Source organism: Talpa occidentalis, unplaced genomic scaffold, assembly GCF_014898055.3.
Source record: "Talpa occidentalis isolate TD23 unplaced genomic scaffold, MPIMG_talOcc4v2.1 talOcc4.14, whole genome shotgun sequence".
Lineage (NCBI taxonomy): Eukaryota > Metazoa > Chordata > Mammalia > Eulipotyphla > Talpidae > Talpa > Talpa occidentalis.
In genome coordinates this window covers 45248451-45268893 of record NW_023601433.1, presented here as the reverse complement: position 1 = coordinate 45268893, position 20443 = coordinate 45248451, and the positions used below count along the sequence as shown (strand labels likewise).

General features: G+C 42.7%; 1 protein-coding gene across 1 annotated transcript in view; it reads left to right on the top strand.

Moving 5' to 3' along the window:
• DISC1 (DISC1 scaffold protein) overlaps window positions 1-20443 on the top strand; it is a 315559-nt gene that overhangs the window by 39083 nt on the left and 256033 nt on the right. Inside the window, exons 2-3 of the mRNA XM_054694671.1 lie at window positions 7360-8339; window positions 16994-17063. Of these exons, the coding sequence (XP_054550646.1) occupies window positions 7360-8339; window positions 16994-17063 (1050 nt within the window). The remainder of the gene's footprint in view (window positions 1-7359; window positions 8340-16993; window positions 17064-20443) is intronic.

Below are 20443 nucleotides of genomic sequence, written 5' to 3'. Positions count from 1 at the left end.
CCTCTATTTGGTGCCTCCTGATCATGCTCCTGCTGCTCTATTCTCTACAGAATAGAGCACTTAAAGGGCCTCCCCTGGTGGTGCAGCGGTTGAGCGCAGAACTGCAAAGCTGCCTGCAGGCTCTGCTGCCCACAGCCTCTGCAGCACCAGTTGGATCCCCAGCTGCCGGTGAGGGTCCCACATGGCACGCAGACCTCTCCTGCCATGCCCGCTGTTCCTCTCAGCAGTGTATTTCGTCAGTCTGCCTGTTCTGTTCCCTGCTCTGGCTCTGGTGAATTCTCTCACCCTCCCGCCTTCTGACTGTACCCAGTGCTTGTATAAATAAATAAACAAACAAACAAATAAATAAATAAATATTTTTTAAAAAGAATAGAGCACTTAAAATATGTGGATCAGATTATACCCCTCTTCTGTTAAATGTCTCTCCGAGTTTTCTTATTCTACCCAGCACAAAGGTCCAACCTCAATGCTGCCTCTGTGCATGGTAGCGTCTGGCTCCATCTTATCTCTTGTCCATCACCAGACACTTCTGTGCCACTCCTCTAGCTGGCCTTGTTCCGTATTCTCTCAGACTCTTTCTAGAAACCTCTTCTGTGATCTCTGTAACTTTCAGCCATCTGTCAGGTCTCAACCAAATGTTACTCCATTGACCAAAGCCAGGACCCCTGTCATATAAATCTGACCTTTAATACCCCATCAGTATTTCTCTGTGGTTGCTTGATTACACTCTCTGTTTCTCCAAAGATGGAAAACCCCAAGAGGGCATGACCCCCATGTTTGTGGTGGACACCCTTTGGATCCTCTATGAGGCAGACACCAAAAAGGGATGAAACATGATTGAGGGTAATGACCATGAAGGGTGAAGGAGCGGGAGCAGAGTAGGCAGAATAGATGGGACAGGAAAGACTCAAACTACAGCAGAGACTTAAGTTTTGACCAGGCTGATGGGGAGTTTTTGAGCTTATGTTTGCTTGTTAGTCTCCTTTGTCACATGGAATGTGCCTGGACTGCTATTCCCCTTAATTGCATGAAGTGGTTTTTGGGGTGTCACATAAATTAAGGAGTGCTTTGGAGATCATGGAGTCTTCTGCATAGCTGAAGGGCAAAGATCTGTCAGATAAATCAACTGGGTTAAACTGATTACCTCATTAGTTTAATTTCAAACAGAATTCTCCTTCTTCTGTGACTGAAGTAGTACATGTACACTGTACATTTCCTTCTGTGACAATTTCTGTCTCATGACTTACCTCTAAGGCTACAACATGAATAATTTTGGGGCAGGGATAGTACTCATGTCTGCATCCTCATATGGTATTTTGTGTTCAGTAAGGAATTGTTTTATTGCAATGCTTTACACAATTAAAATGGAAATGCATTAAAGGCTGATTTATTCTGTACCAGCACTTGTTTTGCTCACTAGATGCTTCTGACAATGACCTGAAGGCATTTCTGAATCCTCCAGTGCACTCTGAACTACCAGAAATAGATGACTTGTGTTAGGTAGTGTTTGCACTAAGTGTATATTATTGGACCGTGATGATTTGAAAACAAGTTAATCCATAGGGATTTTTTTTTATGATTTTAAATTTTTGGTTAATCTGAACATTTTATAAAAGTCTTGTGCTTCACCATGACAAATAGGATTAAAATTCCTTTCATGAAAATAATATATTCACTTATGCTTCCATTATACATTTATACCCAAGTCATGTTTTGTAAAATCTTCATGTTCGTGTTCTTTTCTGTCTATTCTCTTTGTTCTTAGCAGTGATCTCCAAGCTCCTGTGTATCCCCTTCCTGAGGCAGACATGTTTTACCCATAGGGCTTTAGAAATACTGGGGTATAGGGCAGTCAAGTGACTTGCTTGAGCCCAAATGAACATGTGTAAGTTTTAAGTTTGAGTCTTGGAAGTTTAACATCTTCCGAGTAAATTCATTGAGTATCCTGTTTTCTTAAATTGTGTATTTTAGATTTCCTATTTAAAAATGAATATAATATTCCTTGCTTTTTGTAAGTTCTTGTCATGCCTCTTTTTTTCTAGTCCATTTTCTCTAACCAAAAGAAATCAGAAGAGGATTTTCACTTGTTTTTACATAAGTGAAAATAGCATTTGTTCGGCGTTAATTTTGCAGCAGCCTTTCTAGAGGCAGCCCACACTCCCTGGCACCAAGCAACCCCACCACGCTCCTCCCCTGGCATTCTGTAGGCTGTGTATTTATCATCTCACTCCTGCTTTTACTATATGTTAGTGTATTTTAGGTTTGATGTGTTGAATTGGTAGGTTATTTTTTTGGGTCTGGAAATGCTCAAAGTTTTTCTATATAAATAACAAATGGTAATTCCTTCTTGGCTTTACATCATTTCAGTTTACAAAAGGTTTTATGAGAATGCTCTATTTTCAGACAGTGGGGAATCCTCTACATGGTCAATATGTATTAGAATTCCTTCTCACTATATTTGAATTTTTGGGAATTATAAGGACATCAGGAGGCCTCTACATTGCATAAGTTGGGAACAATTTAGGTACATCAAAGAAAATAGCTATCAGTACTATTGTAGGCATTAATAAATTGGGGCAAGGGAGTGATATGGATCCTTGGTAAAGCCCCATGAACTGGGTGATCAGGACAAAGGAGCTGATGGGGAGAGGACCTCCCAAGAATGGGGAGGATTTGGATGGATGAGGGGTAGAGCATTAGAGTCAGGGCCGATAGGATTCTTGCTGATCTAGCTGATTAACAATGACTTCCCCCAATTTTCTCCTTATGTTAGGTAAGCAGATGTCTCCTGGCACCTTGTTCCAGTGCATGTAGAAGCCTGTTGACATCTGGGTCTATTCCAAGCTCCTGTCTTTTATTCAATCTCAGAGCTCACTGGGCAGGATGGGGTGGGGTATTTCATAGAACCAGGCTGTTCATGATGGTAAGGGGAGCTGTGCTCCCCTCCTTAGAGTTGATTATGAAGCGCAAGCGTGGGAGGTGGAGAAGGCTGAGTGAGGCTTCATTTCCTCCTCAGTCTTTCTGTGACCAGATGGGCTTTACACAGAAGTGTCGGCACAACTGGTTTTCCTCAGCAACTTGAAAAGCTTGCTTATCCTTACTTCCTGCCTTCCCTTGCACGACCACTCTGGACTTCCTGCCTTCTCCAACCACCATTCTCCAAGCTGAGGGCAGTTAAGTATCAGGAAGAAGTCTTCCTCTCTCAAATCTGAACGCCTCAAAACCCTTTCCTAACTGCAGGATGTGATGGCAGGGCTGGGTTTTTGTCATGTGGGACCCTTGCCGGCTGCCAGGGATCGAACTGGCGCTGCAGAGCCTGTGGGCAGCTTTGAAGTCCAGCGCTCAACCACTGCGCCACCAGGGAGGCTAGGGCTGGGTTTTTGAACAAATCTAAGAGGTAGCATTTTAGCCAAGATATGTAAGTGCTAAATGATTTCTAGTCAGAGGAGACATCATAAACTTCCTCAAAAAATAAAAATGGAAAAAAAGTGAAAAAGGAAAACTTTGGTAGTGAAGCACTGGAGGTCTTTCTAGCATGTCAGAGCAACCATCTTGGAATCCTAATGGCTCATTCTGAACATGCCCTCTGGATCCCAATGTTAGCTCCTCTGCCTTCTCCTAGTTAGAATTTTAAACTAGGGTTTGTGTGTGACAGGGTGTGGGATGTATGAGTGCTCAGATGGATGCAGGGCGGGGTCATCCCAAGCCTGACCTCTCCCTCTTACGTCCACATTTGAGAAACTCTTTTCTCTTGTCTGCTTTTTTTTTTTTTTTTTAAATTTATACAATAGCTGGGGTACAGGCAGAGGCACGGGAGGGTGAGAGGATTCACCAGACACAGAGCAGGGAGCAGAACAGGCAGACAGACCGAAAGCACTGCGAGGGGAGCAGTGGGTGAGACAGGAGAGGTCTGCCGCGCCATGTGGGATTCTCCCTGGCTGGCTGGGAATCGAGCCCGCGCTGCAGAGGCTGAGGACAGCTTCATAGCGCTGTGCTCAATCCACTGCACCACCAGGAGGCTCTCTGCTCTTTTTGGCTTGTTGCTCATACAGGACTGTGGTATCTCAGCAGACCCTCAATGGGAAGAATTTGGAGAACCCCAATGGGAACACAGGTTCCCATCAGGGAACTTTGTGCAACCCCTGGAACCTGATGACTTGGGGATTTTCAAAACCCCTTTGGTTGAGTGGCTTTGGAAAAGGTTACTCAGGCTGAGGTGCCCTCAGGCATTTGAAAAGGATGGAAATTTCAAACAGATTCTTTTCCACTCAGCATTGCTCTTTCAACTTTAGAAGCATTCTGCGGGTGACTGGGACTTGGCATAAAAACAGTTAAAAGTCTATAAGCCAAAAGACAATATAGATTTCACAGGACTCCTTTTTCAAGATATGAAATTGCTGGGTTGTTTTCCTTTGGTAATTGAAGCCAGAATTCAATGTCCTCTTTACTTCCTTTTGGATTCGTGTTCTTTAAAAAAATATTTTGCCAGTTTTTTAGGGCATATTACATTTTGTCCTTCTGCTGCCCTCTCCCCCCTAGTTACCACAGGTCTGTGCTGCTGACTGTTCTGTGTACAAGACCCCAATGTACTGGGAGTACCCTTGGATGATGAAACCCCTGAAGGATGGGATAGGGTGTCCTTTGGACCAGAGAACATGATGACCCAAATTGGCTTATTCAAATTAAAAAAACATTTAAATTGTGGTAAAATACACACACACAAGTGCACACACACACACACTTTACCTTCTCAACCATTCCTAAGTGTACAGTTCAGTGACATTAAGTTCATTCATCTTGTTATGCAACCAACATCACCATCCATCTTCAGAATTTTTCTCTTTCTGAATTGAAACTCTGTCCCCATTGACGTTATCTGTACTGCCCAGCCCCTGCCCAGCCTCTGCCCAGCCTCTGCCCAGCCTCTGCCCAGCCTCTGCCCATTGCCTGCTATTGACTACCAAAGTCATTCTACTTTATATGAGTACTTATATGAGTACTTTGTATGAGTAGACTTATATTTTGTCCTTTTGTGACTGACATGTCCTCAGGGTTTACCTACATTATAACATGTGTCATAATTTCCTTCCTTTTTCAACTGAATAATATTCCACTATATGCATATGCCATATTTTGTTTATTCATTCATCTCATCTGTCAATAGACACTTGGGTTGTCTCCCCTCCTTGGCTATTCTGAATAATGCTGCTATAATGGTGGATGTTCAGATATCTTATTGAGACCCTGCTTCTAACTTCTTGTCATTTCAAGTTATGCTAACTGATATACTTGGATAGAGACAGAGCATATGTTTTAGAATTGAGGTGGGCTTCTTTTCAGATCGAGGCTTTGGGAAACTGATCTAGGAGTTCTAGGTCATACTCAAGTCTTCTGGGCTTGATTTTATTATTTATTAGCTGAAAATAGTACCCAGCTCCTAGGATTGTGTTACATGCTCCTCCTTACCTTTGCCCTGACTTCTTCTCCTAGCTCCTTATAACCTTTCTTTCCATTGCTCCCTGCACTGCACGCTCCTAGAATTCTATGTACACTGGGTGTTAGTAGCTCTTTCTAGGGTCCCAGCTATTGGTATGCTCAGTAGATGAGAGCAGGCCATTGGGTGAACATGTCTTGTCCTAAGGTGCTCAAATTCTAGAACAGGTAGCCTCTGCTCATTTCCCCAGGGCTTTTCATGACACCTATTCCAGAGACTGGTGTGTGTGCTGATGGCAACTGTGGGGTCATTTACACTCAGTGCTTTCTGTTGACCTCAGCAAAGGTCCTAGCGCCATCTATGTTCTGGGAGACATAGCAAGGTGTGTGAGCCTGCAGTGAGGCTTTGTTCTACTTCTCTCCTCAGGCTGCAGTAATACATACAACTGTGTTTAATGCTGTCGGTCTTACTATGCCAGCAGAGTCCAGAGACTTTGTATTGGTCATTTGACTACCATGGAGTTTTTGAAAATTCAAATTCTCTGAATTTCAGGTCGCTTAGTTTTTTTTTTTTTTAAAGTCAAATTTTCTTTTCTTTCTTTTTTTTTTTTTAAAGATTTATTTATTTATATAAGCACTGGGGTACAAGCCAGAGGTGCAGGAGGGTGAAAGAATTCACCAGAGACCTAGCAGGGAGCAGAACAGGCAGAAGGAAATTCACTGAAATACACTGCTGAGAGGAGCAGTGGGCAAGACAGGAGAGGTCTGCCACGCCATGTGGGAATCTACCTGGCTCGCCGGGAATCGAACAAATGCTGCAGAGGCTGCAGATAGCTTTACAGAGCTGCTCTCAACCCGCTGTGCCACTGGGGAGACCTGAAAGTCAAATTTTCTGAGCCTCTGTTGCAATTCCTGGTATGACTGAGTTACATGATTTCATCAGGGAACAATTGAAATTAATGTAGATGAAGGCACATTATGATTAACACGGTGCTATGCAATGTGAAAATAATAACCAACACTTATTATGAGTCTTACGTGCTGTTCTAAGCTGTCTACGTCTAACAACTCATTTAATTTAATGCTTATAGCAACCATCTAATCACAGGTACTGTTTATTTCCCCATTTTACTGATAAGAAAACTGAAGCAGAGAAAGGTTAGGTAACTTGTGGAAAGTCACACAGCCAGCAGTAGACAGCCAGGGTTTCAACCTGCCAAGATGTCAGAACTATGCTCTCAACTGCTACACTGCCCTGGCTCTTTGAAATGTCAGTATTTTTCATTGTTTCTATTCCTCTTGCATGGCTGGGGGCAGGGGTCGTTTGGAGGGGGAAGAACACAGCCCCCAATTTGGAGAATTCATCAAGCAGGGCCTCCTGTAATCCTCTGTGTGAGATGAATTGATGGGCATAAATTGTGCCACAGTCATGCAGGGACATGGATAGCTCAGATAATGAAAATTGACCTATTGTTCAATGAGTAGCAAGAATAAGTGATTTGATCTCATTTTGAGGAGTGCGCTGACATTCTGGTTTCAAGTCATTTGCTTTCTCTGGGCTCACTCTGTGATGAAAATGCTGATGTACCTAAAAGACCAACAGGCAAGATGCTGGAGGGTTCAGAAAGGGCTGCCGAGGTTGTATCTCCAATCTGCATGCTGACGTGTTGGCAAAACTCACAACAATGCCAGCTGCTCTGCTAAACAGAGGCGCTGAGATGCTGTGTTGTTTCTGTACATTCAAAGCAAACACTTCCCAAGGATCATCAGAAATGTTCATAGCAGGTTGGCCCTGAGTTCACTGAACCATCATCTCTCCTGGACAAATGCACTGGGAGATGACCTCAGGGATGTTCTGCAAATGCAGTTCCAGTTGAGCCGGCGGGAGCTGTGTGCTTACGGCACCATTTTCTGTTTTCTTCCCAGGCAACCAGGATTGTGCAGCACCTGCAGCATCTTTTCGGAGGAGGAGGCTGGCACGGAGGCCGGGCTACATGAGAAGCACAGCTGGGCCCCAGATCGGGTTCCTTGCCCCAGCAGTGGGCACCCCATTCTGGCCCCAGGGAGAGGTGTGCAGTGAGAAGTCTGAGTCAAGGACTGCACAGTGTGCGCTTGACTCTGGAAGCCAGTGGCAAGGTCCCTCTGCTGGGAGCCCTGTCCCCAAGGGCACAACAGCCTCTATCCTGACCTCTCTGGGCCACCTACGCCTGGCCCTGAGCCCTGTAAGGGGAGCCACGGGGCTCTTTGGGATTCAGCTTCGAGCTGCTGCCAAACTTCCCAACAGGATAACCAGGTCATGTGGCCCTGGGAACATCAGCTGTCAGGGGGAGCTTCCATCCATGGACAGTGCTGAGCCCCCAGACCTTAGCTGGGATGCAGCCTGCAGCGAAGGAGCAAGGGGCACCTGGACAAAGGGCTGTCTGGCCTCAGAGGAGGTGAGTAGTGATAGCTGCAGCCTCGCAAGTGGCCTCAAAGCCCCCTCAGCCCCAGAAGGCTGTCAGGATGCCTTCACCTCCAGCTTTAGCTTCATCCGGCTCTCACTTGGCTCTGCTGGGGAACGTGGAGAAGCAGAAGGCTGCCCACCATCCAGAGAAGCCAAAGCCCCTTGTCAGAGTCTAGAGGAGACAGAAGCCATGGCTGCTGACTTGGAAAGGCCTCATGCGGACCTTCGACTTCTCTCTCTGTCCTGCAGTCTCAAGACAGCTCAGGGCCCGGAACACTGTGTGCAGGCCGCAGGGGGCAGTCCCAGTCTGGCTTGTGAGAAACTTGCTTTATTGGCCACCGACACTGCCTCCTCCTGCTTCCAGGGTAACATCTTGGGGGATGCCCTCCCCTCGGACCTACTTCTCAGGAAATGTGAGTCTGTGCTACTGGACTGCCTGCTGAGCCACCGGAGGCAGCTGGAGGTTGGTGTCTCCCCAACCTTTGGGGCCCTGAGATTGTCACAAGCTCAGATTAGCTCTGGGCAAAGGGCAGGAAATGAGTGGTTCTGGCTTGACCGACTTCCTCCCTAGAAGCTGCAACAGCTCCTTTTGTGGCTGACTGTACAAAGATGTTGCTGCACTTCTGTCTCTGCTGTTTCACTTTGAACACCAGTCTGTTCTTGTTATTCACCCATCTTTGCTCTCTGCTGGGCTGCTGCCCCTCTGCAGTTGCTGGCCTAGTGGATGCATGCAGTTTAGCTCACCCTGCTCTGCTTTGAAACAGGGATAGAGGCCAGGGATAGAGGGAGATGAAGGTGGCTGATGTTCAAAAGGGATCTAGTGATATGAAGATGCTGACTCCCATGTACTGGGTGCGATGAGCTTCATGTCTCATCCTTCTGTGGTGGGAACTGCATAGCATAGAATCAGGAGACTTCCTTTCTGGTCATTAAACTTCTTGGCCCTCAGTCTCCTTATGTAGAGATAACACTGCACAGATGGCTCTGTTGCCGAATGAAAACGTAAATGCTTTGGAAATTAGCATGGATGGATAAATGTAAGTCCCAGTGCCATGACGTTGCTGCTCCCTTTCTTATCTGAGAGGTGGGCATGGGAGTTGGCAGCATTGCTCTTCCCTGAAAAGCTCCCATGGAGCCCAAGGCAGAGCTGCTTTGTGGCAGACCCAGAGTGCTGGGTGGCTTATGCTCTTGAAGGCTGTTTTCCTTCTGGGTGTGTGCTTGTGTCTGTGTATATGTGTGTGTGTCTGTGTATACATGTCTGTGTATACATATATATATATATATATACTTATAGGCATATATATACACTTATAGGCATATATATATACTTAGCATATATATATATACATATATATATACACATATACACACACACTTCTATACCTATATATATATATATATATATATATATATATATATATATATGTATTTATAGGCAGGGACATCATGTACCTGAGGAGGTGAAGTTCACATTCATTCCCATCAGTCAGATCTCATTTACTTTCAATTCTTTCCCTTTAGTGTTCCTGGCCCATCCATTTGCCTTGTGCTGGCCTGCAGGGCCCCTCCACCTGCCATCTGACTTATAACTCGGGGAAAGAGCAAAGTCATGCCAGACATGGGGGTCTCTATTCCCAAGTGGTGCACAGAATCCTCAAGTTTTATGTGACCCAAACTGAAGCTACTGTCATCTCCACCAAACCTGTTTGAAAGGGCCTTACTCTTGATACATATTTGTTGTTTTAAATGAAAAGAATCCATTCGTTTCCTTAGAGAAACAGCCCTCATCATCAGTGTTCCCTGCCCTCATTTTCTTCATGTGGTCAACCAGGCTCCAAGATCTCACAGTCCAGTGGCCAGCCTGCCTCTCACAGCCATGGCCACTGCTTTTGTGTAATTTCTTGTTATCTTGTACCAGGGTTTTGCAAGAGATTATTGGCATATTTACCTTCTCTCAGTGTCTCTCTTCTCCAGTTCATCCTCCCTGTGATCAGTAGTTACCTTCTGGAAGGTTGGTGGAATGGTGTGTTTCTGGGCTTGGCTCCTATGCTGGCTCATTGCTCCTCTTGGGATAGTATGCATGTTCCTTATCCTGATCGTGGAGACCTTTCCCTGCCTGCTCCAATGCTTGACTCCTGCCAGCTCAGCCATCTGGGACTGCTTCCTGTTCCTGAAGACACCAGGGAAATCTGTGCCGCAATCTTATGCTTACAGTTTTCTCTCTGCCTGGGATGATCTTCCTACACTTTCCCTATATTATCCCTCAGGTGTGACTCTAAGCCACTTCCTGGGGCGTTTCAGATCAAATGAACTCCTCTTTCTGTTTCATTCCCACAGCACTTAGGACATGCCCCCTTACAGCACTCACTGACCCTAAATATCAATTTTCAGCACTTTGTGTTGGAGATCTTAAAAAACATCTCTACAACATACCACTGTTTCTCTATCTCCAAAATCCAATTTTGACTCAAGAGAAGCAAAGCAGGATGCTGTTATAATAACCAGCTCCATTTCTTCCCAAATAACCAACCAGAGAGAAATTCTCCTTGGCAATGATTCTACTGCGGTGCTCAAGAATCATCTGCTAGATTTTGGTAGCACCAACGCCAACAGTTTTTCCCTTCCTCTTATGTTCTCTCACTTGGCTCTAGATCACGTCTTCCTAAGAACCCAGAGTTTTTGACAAACTGGAATCTGTGAAACCCTGAGCAGATGTGACTCCTTGGGGACCCAACCGTGCCCTGGGTTCACCATGCCAGCTCTCTGAGAGAGGGTCACCGGGTCACAGGAGGACCTGGGAGCTGGAATTCCAGGGACTGTGGCTGGGGAGAGCCACCGTTCACTGAGAAATAATCAGATATAATATAATTGAAAAAACAAACAAACTTTTATTCAAGAATAAGAATCATGATTTGGACGTACGACCCAAGGGTGAACCCAGGTGTGCTCCATCAGGGCCAGGGCACAGGGTAGTTTTAAAGAATCAAGAAGAGGAGTGAACTAGGGTTTAGGTCTTTTGTTTGAACCTTTTGCATTAGTGGACAGGATTCTTCAGACAGGAAGCTGTAATGTGGGGTCTTTTGTGACCATCAGCTGGTCTTATTGTTTCTTTCATAATCACAGATAAGCAGGGAAAAGAGGGTGTTGCTGTCTTTCCCCTAAGCCATCATTGGTCAGCAGAAACCTATGAGTGGGTTCATCACCCATTTTGTACTCACTGACAGGGAGCTGCTTTGTCCTAGAATCTCCCTGTGGCAGCTACAGCCAAGATGGAGACTGATTCAAAGTAGGTTCCATGCTACTTTGACTCATCTGTTATTTTATTAATTTTTAAAAATTGTCTTTTTTTAAAATCAAGGTAATGTTGGATTACAACACTGTATGTGATTTGGAGATACATTCATACTTCTTCAGATGTATGTCACCACACCTACCCCCTTTTAGATTTCTTGATATTTAGTTTTAGAAAGAAAATAAAACCAACCCTAGACTCATCCCTTCCTTTCTCATTTATTGCCCAATAGCAGCCTTTGAACATAAAGAATTGGTGATAACCCACTAGAGAGTTGTTTTATGGGGAAGGAGGGCCAGGTTGCTGGGGTTTGTCCACGCGGCGTGCTTACCTAGTCTGTACTTCTGCCACTCCAGGAGCTTTGGGGGAGGTGTGAGCCCTGCTGCCCCTCGGTGCCTACTGGGGTGCCTGTGAGTTGTCCTGTTGAGCCTGCAGCATGGCACGCTAGCGGGAGGGTAGCCTATTGCTGTCCCTACCTGGCTATGTGATCCGAGATTCTCACTTAATTGTTCTATGGCTCAAGATGCTCTCATAGAAGGCAGAGGTAATGTTGCTAGATTGCCATGAGGATTAACGTGGTCATCCAGAGTCTAGCTGAGTCTGGCGCTACACAGGTGCCCAGGGTATTGCCTGTTATTATCCATAGGAAAATAACTCAAAGTTAAGAAAATTTGACTCGAAGAAAAAGAAAGGAAGACTTCTCACCAAAGGAAGCTCAAAATTTAACTCATATCTCAAAGGATAGGCTCTGGACACAGTTTATTTATAGTTTAAGTATCATTGTTTATGGTAATTTAACACCTGGACAGGGGAACACATGATGCCATTTTCAATTATGTGAGTGTCTCTGTTGTGTGGAAAAGGAATTAACTTTATTCAGAGTGGTGGGAGTGAGAGAAGGATCTCTGCCCAGGGCAGAGAGTTTATGAGCAGACAGATTTTGTTTTAATAAGAGGAACAGGCTCCTGATAGCTGGGGTTGTGTGAGATGAGAGGGCCATGGGGAAGGACCTGCTATTTCTATTATGTCTGTGCAGAGGCCCCAGTTTCCTCAGTTGGGCTACTCAGAACTGGGGAGTTGGGCTAAGGGTCTTCAAAAGAATCCTTTGAAAGATTGGGATTCTAGGTGTTATATCATGAGTTCTTAATTCCCCCTCCCTTCTCCTTAAAAATGCAAATCTCAGGAATTTGAATGTTAGCTCCTTTTAAAATACAGTGGCCCCTTAGTATTTGTGGTTTCTATATTTGAGAATTTGCTTTCTTGCTAAAATTTAACGGTATCTTCAAAGTTAATGTTGGCATTGCTTTCCTGGCCATTTGTGGATATGTGCAGAATGGCTGCAAATTTGAGTCACTCGATGGGTGTTCCCAGTTGAAGTCAAACAAGGCCACACCCTGTTTTCTTGTTTCAGGTCTCATCCCATAAAAGAGTCTTTTTGGTGGTCTATTTAGTGTTGTGCTTGTCATGTTTTTTGTGCTTTTTGTTGGTGATTTTACTATTTACAATGGCCTCCCAGCATAGTGCTGCAGTGTTGTCTAGTGTCCTTAAGTCTGAGAAGGCAGGAAATTAGGTGCTAGAAACTGGTGAAAAAGGAAATTGCCTGTCTCACCTGGGCTGTGTCACTGGTAAAGACATGCCCATCAGTGGCTGTGCTTCCAGCAAGATGGATGTTCAGGCATATCCAGGGCATCCATTCAGACACTTATAGGGTAATTAGCCAAGAGGGGTAAAATGAGGTGGGCATTGGTTGTGAATGAATTTTTCTTTGATCTGCTTGAGCTCTAGTAAGTGTTTAATAGTACCATAATTTGGATGTGGCGATGGTAATCCTATAGCTTTATGTAGCAGTTCAATCAACCATACAGCCTTTTTTCCTACCCCTATTATGAAGGACTAAGGAACTGGTAAAATTTGCAGTTATAAAGGTGTTAACATGATCACTCATTCTTTCATTCAGAAAATATTTTCCCATCAGTGCTAGTACAACACTTTGTGCTTGGCTTTGGAGATTATACTAGTTAGTATTGGCTAGAGACAGTCAGTCAGACAATATCAGAGGCTTAGTAAACCAGAGTCGTGTTTCTTGCTTATGCTTCACCTTCCACAGAGGTGGTTGGGGACTCTGCTCTGCAGAGTTACTCAGGAACCCACACTGGGCCTTGTCTGCATGTGGCCCCCTTAATCATTGAGACAGGAAGGGGACCCTGAGGATCCTCTAAGAGCAATTACATGTTTCAGGGTTAAATGGAGACTGCAGACAAAACAAAAAGATGGTGGGATCACTAAGATACTTTCTTGCAACTCCTTTCTTCCAGTGGCTCACACCAAAAGCCTGGCATTAGCCTGACTCTTTCTCACCTCTTCCCCCCTTCACTGCTTGTGATTGGTGAGTTGTTCCTGTTGGTCCTCTCTCCACCAGCCATTTTTGGAATATTTTCAGAATCAGATCACGTCTCTCCATCTCCTCTGCTCCTGCTACAATCCAAGCTCCCATCACCTCTTTCCTGGTTTGGTTCCATAGCTTCCTTCTAACCTGGCCACCCTACTTGTACCTCTATCTGGGGCAGTCAGAATGAGACTCTTCAAACATACATCAGATCACATATTTTTTCCTCAAAAGCACCAATGTCTCCCCATGACCTTCAGAGTAAAATCAGAATTTTTATTTATTTTCAATTTAATTTAATTTAATTTTTTTTGAATTCTGATTTTTTAATTTAAATTTTATTTTTATATTCCCCATACAATTACAACCCCCTTATTTTGACCACAATCCCTCCTTTCCCCGCCCCCCAAACCCCATAGAGTGTCTCTGGTTCATAGTTGTTTGTTGATTTTGATATTTTCTTTCTTATAGTTATTCATTTTCCTGGTCCCTTATTTAAGTTTTCTAGATTCCTGCTATGAGTGAGACCATCCGGTATTTTTCTTTTTCTTTCTGGCTTATTTCGCTGAGCATGATCCCTTCCAGTGCCATCCATGTTGCTGCAAATTGCATGTGTTTATCTTTTTTGAATGCTGAGTAATATTCCATGGTATATATGTACCACATCTTGATCCAGTCATCTATTTTTGGGCATTTGGGTTGTTTCCAAAGCTTAGCTATTGTAAATAGTGCTGCTATAAACATAGGGGTGCAGGTGCTCTTTGGAATTGATGTTTCTGTGTCCTTTGGTAAATACCTAGGAGTGGAATTGCTGGATCATATGGAAGCTCTATGTTTAGTAGGTCCAGAAATCTCCACACAGCTCTCCATAGTGGTTGGACCAGTTTGCACTCCCACCAACAGTGCAGGAGAGTTCCTTGTTCTCCACAACCTCGCCAACATTTGTTGTTGCTAGTTTTTTTAATATGTGTCATTCTCACTGATGTAAGATGGTATCTCATGGTAGTTTTGATTTGCATTTCCCTGATGACAAGTGATGTTGAACATTTTTTCATATGCCTGCTGGCCATTTGCATTTCCTCTTCAGAGAAGTTTCTTTTTAGCTCTTCTGCCCATTTTTTGACTGGATTATTTTCTTTGTTTTTGTTGAGTCTCATCAGCTCTTTGTAGATTTTTGTGATCAGTCCTTTATCATTAGTGTTGTGTGCAAAAATGTTCTCCCAGTCGATGGGGTTTCTGTTTTTGTTATTGTCTCTTTTGCTGTGCAGAAGCTCTTCAATTTGATGTAGTCCCAGATGTTTATCTTTGCCTTCACTATCATTGCTTTGGGTGATGTGTCTGTAAAGATGTCTTTGATGTGCAAATCACGTAGTGTTTCGCCTATATTTCCTTCTATATATTTTATGGTTTCAGGTCTTATGTCTAGTTCTTTAATCCATTTTGAGTTGGTTTTTGTGCATGGTGTGAGGTAGTGGTCAAGCTTCATTCTTTTGCATGTAGTGACCCAGTTTTCCCAGCACCATTTATTGAACAAACTTTCTTTGCTCCAATGCATAGTCTTTGCTCCTTTGTCAAAGATTAGTTGACCATAAATCTGTGGGTTTATTTCTGGATTTTCTATTCAATTCCATTGGTCTGTGTGTCTGTTTTTGTTCCAATACCATGCAGTTTTGATGATTATGGCTTTGTAGTGTAGTTTGAAGTCTGGGAGTGTGATACCTCCATTCCCTTCTTTTTTTTTCAGGAGAGCTTTGGCCATTCAGAGTTTTTGGTGATTCCATATGAATTTCATCAATAATTGTTCTATTTCTTTGAAGAATGACATTGAAATTTTTATTGGAATAGCATTGAATCTGTATACTGCTTTTGGTAGGATGGTCATTTTAGTAATGTTTATTCTTCCAATCCATGAGCAGGGGATGTCTTTCCATTTCTTTGTGTCTTCTTCTATTTCTTTTAACAGTGTTTTATAGTTTTCTTTGTATAGGTCCTTTATCTCTTTTGTTAGATTTATTCCCAAGTATTTGATTTTTTTTTGTTTCAATAATAAAAGGGATTTTTTTTTTGATTTCTTCTTCTTCAGATTTGTTTGTGTATAGGAAGTCTACTCACTTTTGCGTGTTGATTTTATATCCTACCACTTTATTGAACTGTAAAATCAGAATTTTTAAATGGTCTTCATGGCTCTTCATACATATTACTCACTACTTCTCTGATGCCATCTTCTACAATTTTCCCCTTGATCAATCATTACAGATTCAGTGGCCTTCTTGCTTTAATGTTCCATACCAGGAATGCATCTGCTCCAGAGACTTTGCACCCACTCTTCTCTCCGTTGTAAAGGGTTTCTCCCAGAGATCCTCATGATTTACTCCCTTATCACTTTTAAATCTCTGCTCAAACATCACATTCTCAGTGAGATCCTATTTAAAATTACAACCCCACTGTCTACCTACATTTCTGACCTCCTTGGTTTTACTTTTTTTCTCCTTTTGTAGCACTGATCACTTTTGGAGGCAAAGCACTTTCTTATTATTTTAGCTTTTGTCTTCCTACATGAGAAAGTAAGTCTAGAGGGCTAAGAATTTTGCGCTGTTTCTGCAGCACCCCAAATGCTACCTGACATCTAAGAGACACTCAGTAAATATTTGTTAAATGGATGTTATGAGTAGAAACAAATACAGATACAGGAGAAGCAGTATGGAGGAGTGATGCGTGAGCTAGGTGCTGAAGGAAATTTAAGTCAGGCAAAGGATGGGAGGGAGGGGTTTCTAGGGAGCAAGCCCAGATCCACCCATTAATAGGTCAAGAGTCCATCTTCAGAAAATCCCTGAACCTCCTGTTGAGAAGAAAAATAATTACAAATGAACATATTGGCAATTCTCAGGCAAATGATGGGGTCTTTGAGTATATTCAGGTTAAATACGACAATGCCCTTTTCTATAATGGAAACCTTCTGCTTCGTAAGAGGGTCTGGTGCAGTTCTTCTTGTCGTTCTCACCCAGCCTTCAGGACAGCCTGCTGAGTTTAAGTTCATGCTGTTCTTCTTTTGCTTTCTTTCCCAATTTTTATATGTTTATCTTCATAATTTTAATGTGATTTTTATAACAGACCATTTGGTCAGGTCAGGAAATCTGTATTCCTTTTTATTATGCATTTTTTTTCATGCAGATAAGGGTACAGTGTGATGTTTTGTTTAAAATAACATTCTAACTCTGTGGATTTTATGCTCAAATTACACTTTTTCTTTATATAACATTTTTTAGAGAAATGAATGCATCTGGCATTGGAAAATTGTACATTTGCGGTTCCTTTTTTAAAGAAGAATAAAGAAGTTCAGTTTCTAAATAGTTTCTAAATGTCTTAGCTTTAACAAAGTGAGTTTGCTTGAATGCTATTGTAATTTGGTTTTTATTTCCCCCCCTTCATACCAACATAGGTAAAATCCTTAAGGTTAAATCTTCAGAAACTTCAAGAAAAAGCAATTGAGGATGATGATTTTGATAAAGGTGAGCATTAATTTATTATTACTTCTTTTTTTCATAGTGTCCCATTTTCCTTTCCTTCTTCACTCATATCTATCTTCCAAACCCAAATGAATTGTGAAATACATCCCTTTGATCATTTCCACTCAATAACGGTTGACTAATTTATAGCACAAATTTAGTGGATTTTTAAAAAAGATTTATTTTTATTTATTTTATGCATACAAGAACTAGGGTGTAGGCCACAGATGTGGGGGGTGAGAGGATTCACCAGAGACAGAGTGGGGAGCAAAACAGGCAGATTTACTGAAATACACTGCTGAGGGGAGCAGCAGGAGAGATAAGAGAGGTCTGCTGCACCATGTCGGTTAGCTCCTTGGGTGGAGATCAAACTCAGACCATAGTGATAAGTAGATGGCACTGAGACTTAGCCCCTACACCACCAGGGAGACCCTGTTCAGGCATTTTTTTGAATTTAATTTAATTTTATATATTTTGCATCATTCTTCTGTACAATGCATTCTTCTCCTCCCAGGTTTAGTCCCTGCAAAATTCCCACCACCAATTCACCTATGTGCCATCACCATAGTCCCTTGTGTAAGAACACATTCTCTCCCCTGTTTTGATTCCTCTCCCTCCTCCTCCCCTGCAAAGTATCTCTGATTAACAGTTGCTTGTTAATTTTGTTTTTTAATTTGTTGTAATTATTATTTTTTCCTGGTCCCTTATTTCATTTAGCTGACTTTGAAGCACTTCATGAATGTTAATCCAGTGGGTTATAAGTTTAATTTTATTAGTTGTCTAGAAACATGTGGAGCACTTGTATATTAAAAGTTGTATTAACTCATTCTCTGTTCCCTTATTTAGGTTTTCTAAATTCCTGCTATGAGTGAGACCATCTGGTATTTTTCTTTTTCTTTCTGGCTTATTTCGCTGAGCTTGATCCCTTCCAGCTCCATCCATGTTGCTGCAAATTGCATGAGTTTATCTTTTTTGATTGCTGAGTAATATTCCATTGTGTATATGTACCACATCTTCTTGATCCAGTCATCTATTTTTGGGCATTTGGGTTGTTTCCATAGCCTACCTATTGTAAAAGACTAATTGTAATAAAGTAAAAATCAAAATCAACAAGCAACTATAAACCAGAGACACACTATGAGGGGTGGGGAGAAGGGAGTAGGCTCAAAACAAGGGTAGTGGGAATTGCATGGGGACTATAACCAAGATAAAAACGCATATATTACATTGGGCAAAAATGAAAAATGATGTAAAAAATATATAAAATTAGAAAATTTAAAAAAAGTTGTATTAACTCATTATCTGTCTGCCTGAGGTGTGAGATAGCTATAATTTACTCACTCATCAAAAGATGTTTATTGAACATCTATTATGTGCTAGACAATGTGGCAGGAGGAGGAAAGGAAGGTGGACACAATATCTGACTTTGCTGTGCCTATAAATACTTCATGCGGCATTTTGACTTCATACTCTCTGGGACCAGACTCAGGAAATGGAATGAGTTTGGAGATGCTAGGCTTTGCCAAAGGGATCATATGTATCGAATTACCATTGCAGATGGCGTTGGTACCTAAGCTAGAAAGAAGTAGTAGCGTGAGACCAGCAGATAAGGAAGTCAATCAGAAGGTAGAAAAGAAGAGTTAAAACGAGGCATCAAAATAGGAGTTGGGTCAGATGCTGACATAGCAGCTGAGTGGATGCAGGGTAGGTTGAGTCAAGGAAGAATCTCAGGTATGGATGGCCTGGGAAGAATCTTAACGATTTTATTTTATTTTATTTTATATATTTTTACATCATTTTCCATTTTTGCACAATGTATGTTGATTGCAAGATTTCATCCCCATTTATGCTGGGCATGGGAAAATGAGAATACTTAAAATAACTTCCAGGATCCCCCCGACACTTACATACTTGGTAGATACTCCTGATGATAACCAAGTTTAGCACACCTAGGTCTGGAAATAGACTTTCCAGACCAATGAATTTGTCACAGACCATTGGAATTGGGGCACTACACGAATGGGGAGAGGGATTCCCAAAACATAGCAAATCCTGTATTAATAGGTTATCCAGAGCTGATCCTATTTAGTGTTTTTATTACAGAGATTATTAAGATGGGGTTTAGAAAGTGACAGGGGTGTGGGAGGAAGGGGAGGAATTTGGGAACTCTCTAAACAATCCCATCCCTCTTTTTCCTGGCTGTCTGGATTTCATAAAGATGCCAGCTGGAAGATGGGAGGCGTGAGGCAAGGGAAAGTCTACCTCTGCCCTTCAGCCCTGCGAATAGCTATAGTTAGCGAGAAAATGAACTATTGCCGGAGCAGGGTGCACCTGATTACTTTTGTCTGTGAAAGACAATTAAACCTAGTTTTGAGGGTCCCCTCTATTGTATAAATTTATTTTCTTTGCCATGGACTGAGTTTTGATCCCTTTAGCAATAGTGTTTGCTGTAGCAAACAAAGCTTGTGGCACAGGTAGACAACCAAGTCCTCTTCCTTTGATTAAAAACTGGTGAACTTTTGGGCCTCCCTGGTGGTGCAAGGGGTTGGGCACCACACTATGGAGCAGTCCACAGCCTCTGTGGCATGAGTTTGGTCCCTGGCTGGCCAGGGAGAAACCCCCATGGCGCAGCAGACCTCTCCTGACTTGCCTGCTGCTCCCCTCAGCAGTGTATTTCAGTTAGTCTGCCTGTTCTGTCCCCCGCTCTATCTCTCATGAAACCTCTCACCCCCCCACACCCCTGACCTGTACCCCAGCTCTTGTATGCATAAATAAATAAATCTTTAAAAAAAACTGGTGAACTTTCTGGATTTGGTTTTCTCAATGGGCTTCATTAAATGAAGACTTACTACTTTTGGCTCTTCTTCATATATCTCTGAAACACATAAGGCAACAAAGTTGGACAGGATACTCTGCGAAAAGAACAAAGACACACTTATTTAGTATTCCTGCTTTTTTTCTTCTTTATATGTCAGTGTCTACTGGATCAGGAGTTTTGGGGGTAGGCTAGCATTCTGTGTTTTCTCAAGCTTTCCAGGTGACAGAGGTGCATGTTGATGACTAAAGAAACACTGGGGCAAGGCTTTACTAGATCTAGGCCCAGGGTAGGGCAACTTGCTGAGTTCTGGAGGTAGAGTTCAGCCTTGAACTGTGCCCTCCTGACACACCGGAAGTTAGCAGAGTAGATAAGCACCCTGGAAGGCACTTTGAGACCATGTACCACTCATTCAATTTAAACTCTCCAAACCTGCAAACTTGGTTCAGGGTGTTGAGGATGGAAGTATTCTTTCTTTTTTTTTTTTAGATTTATTTTATTTATGCATACAAGAACTGGGGTACAGGCCAGAGGTATGGGGGTGGGGGTGGTGGTGAGAGGATTCACC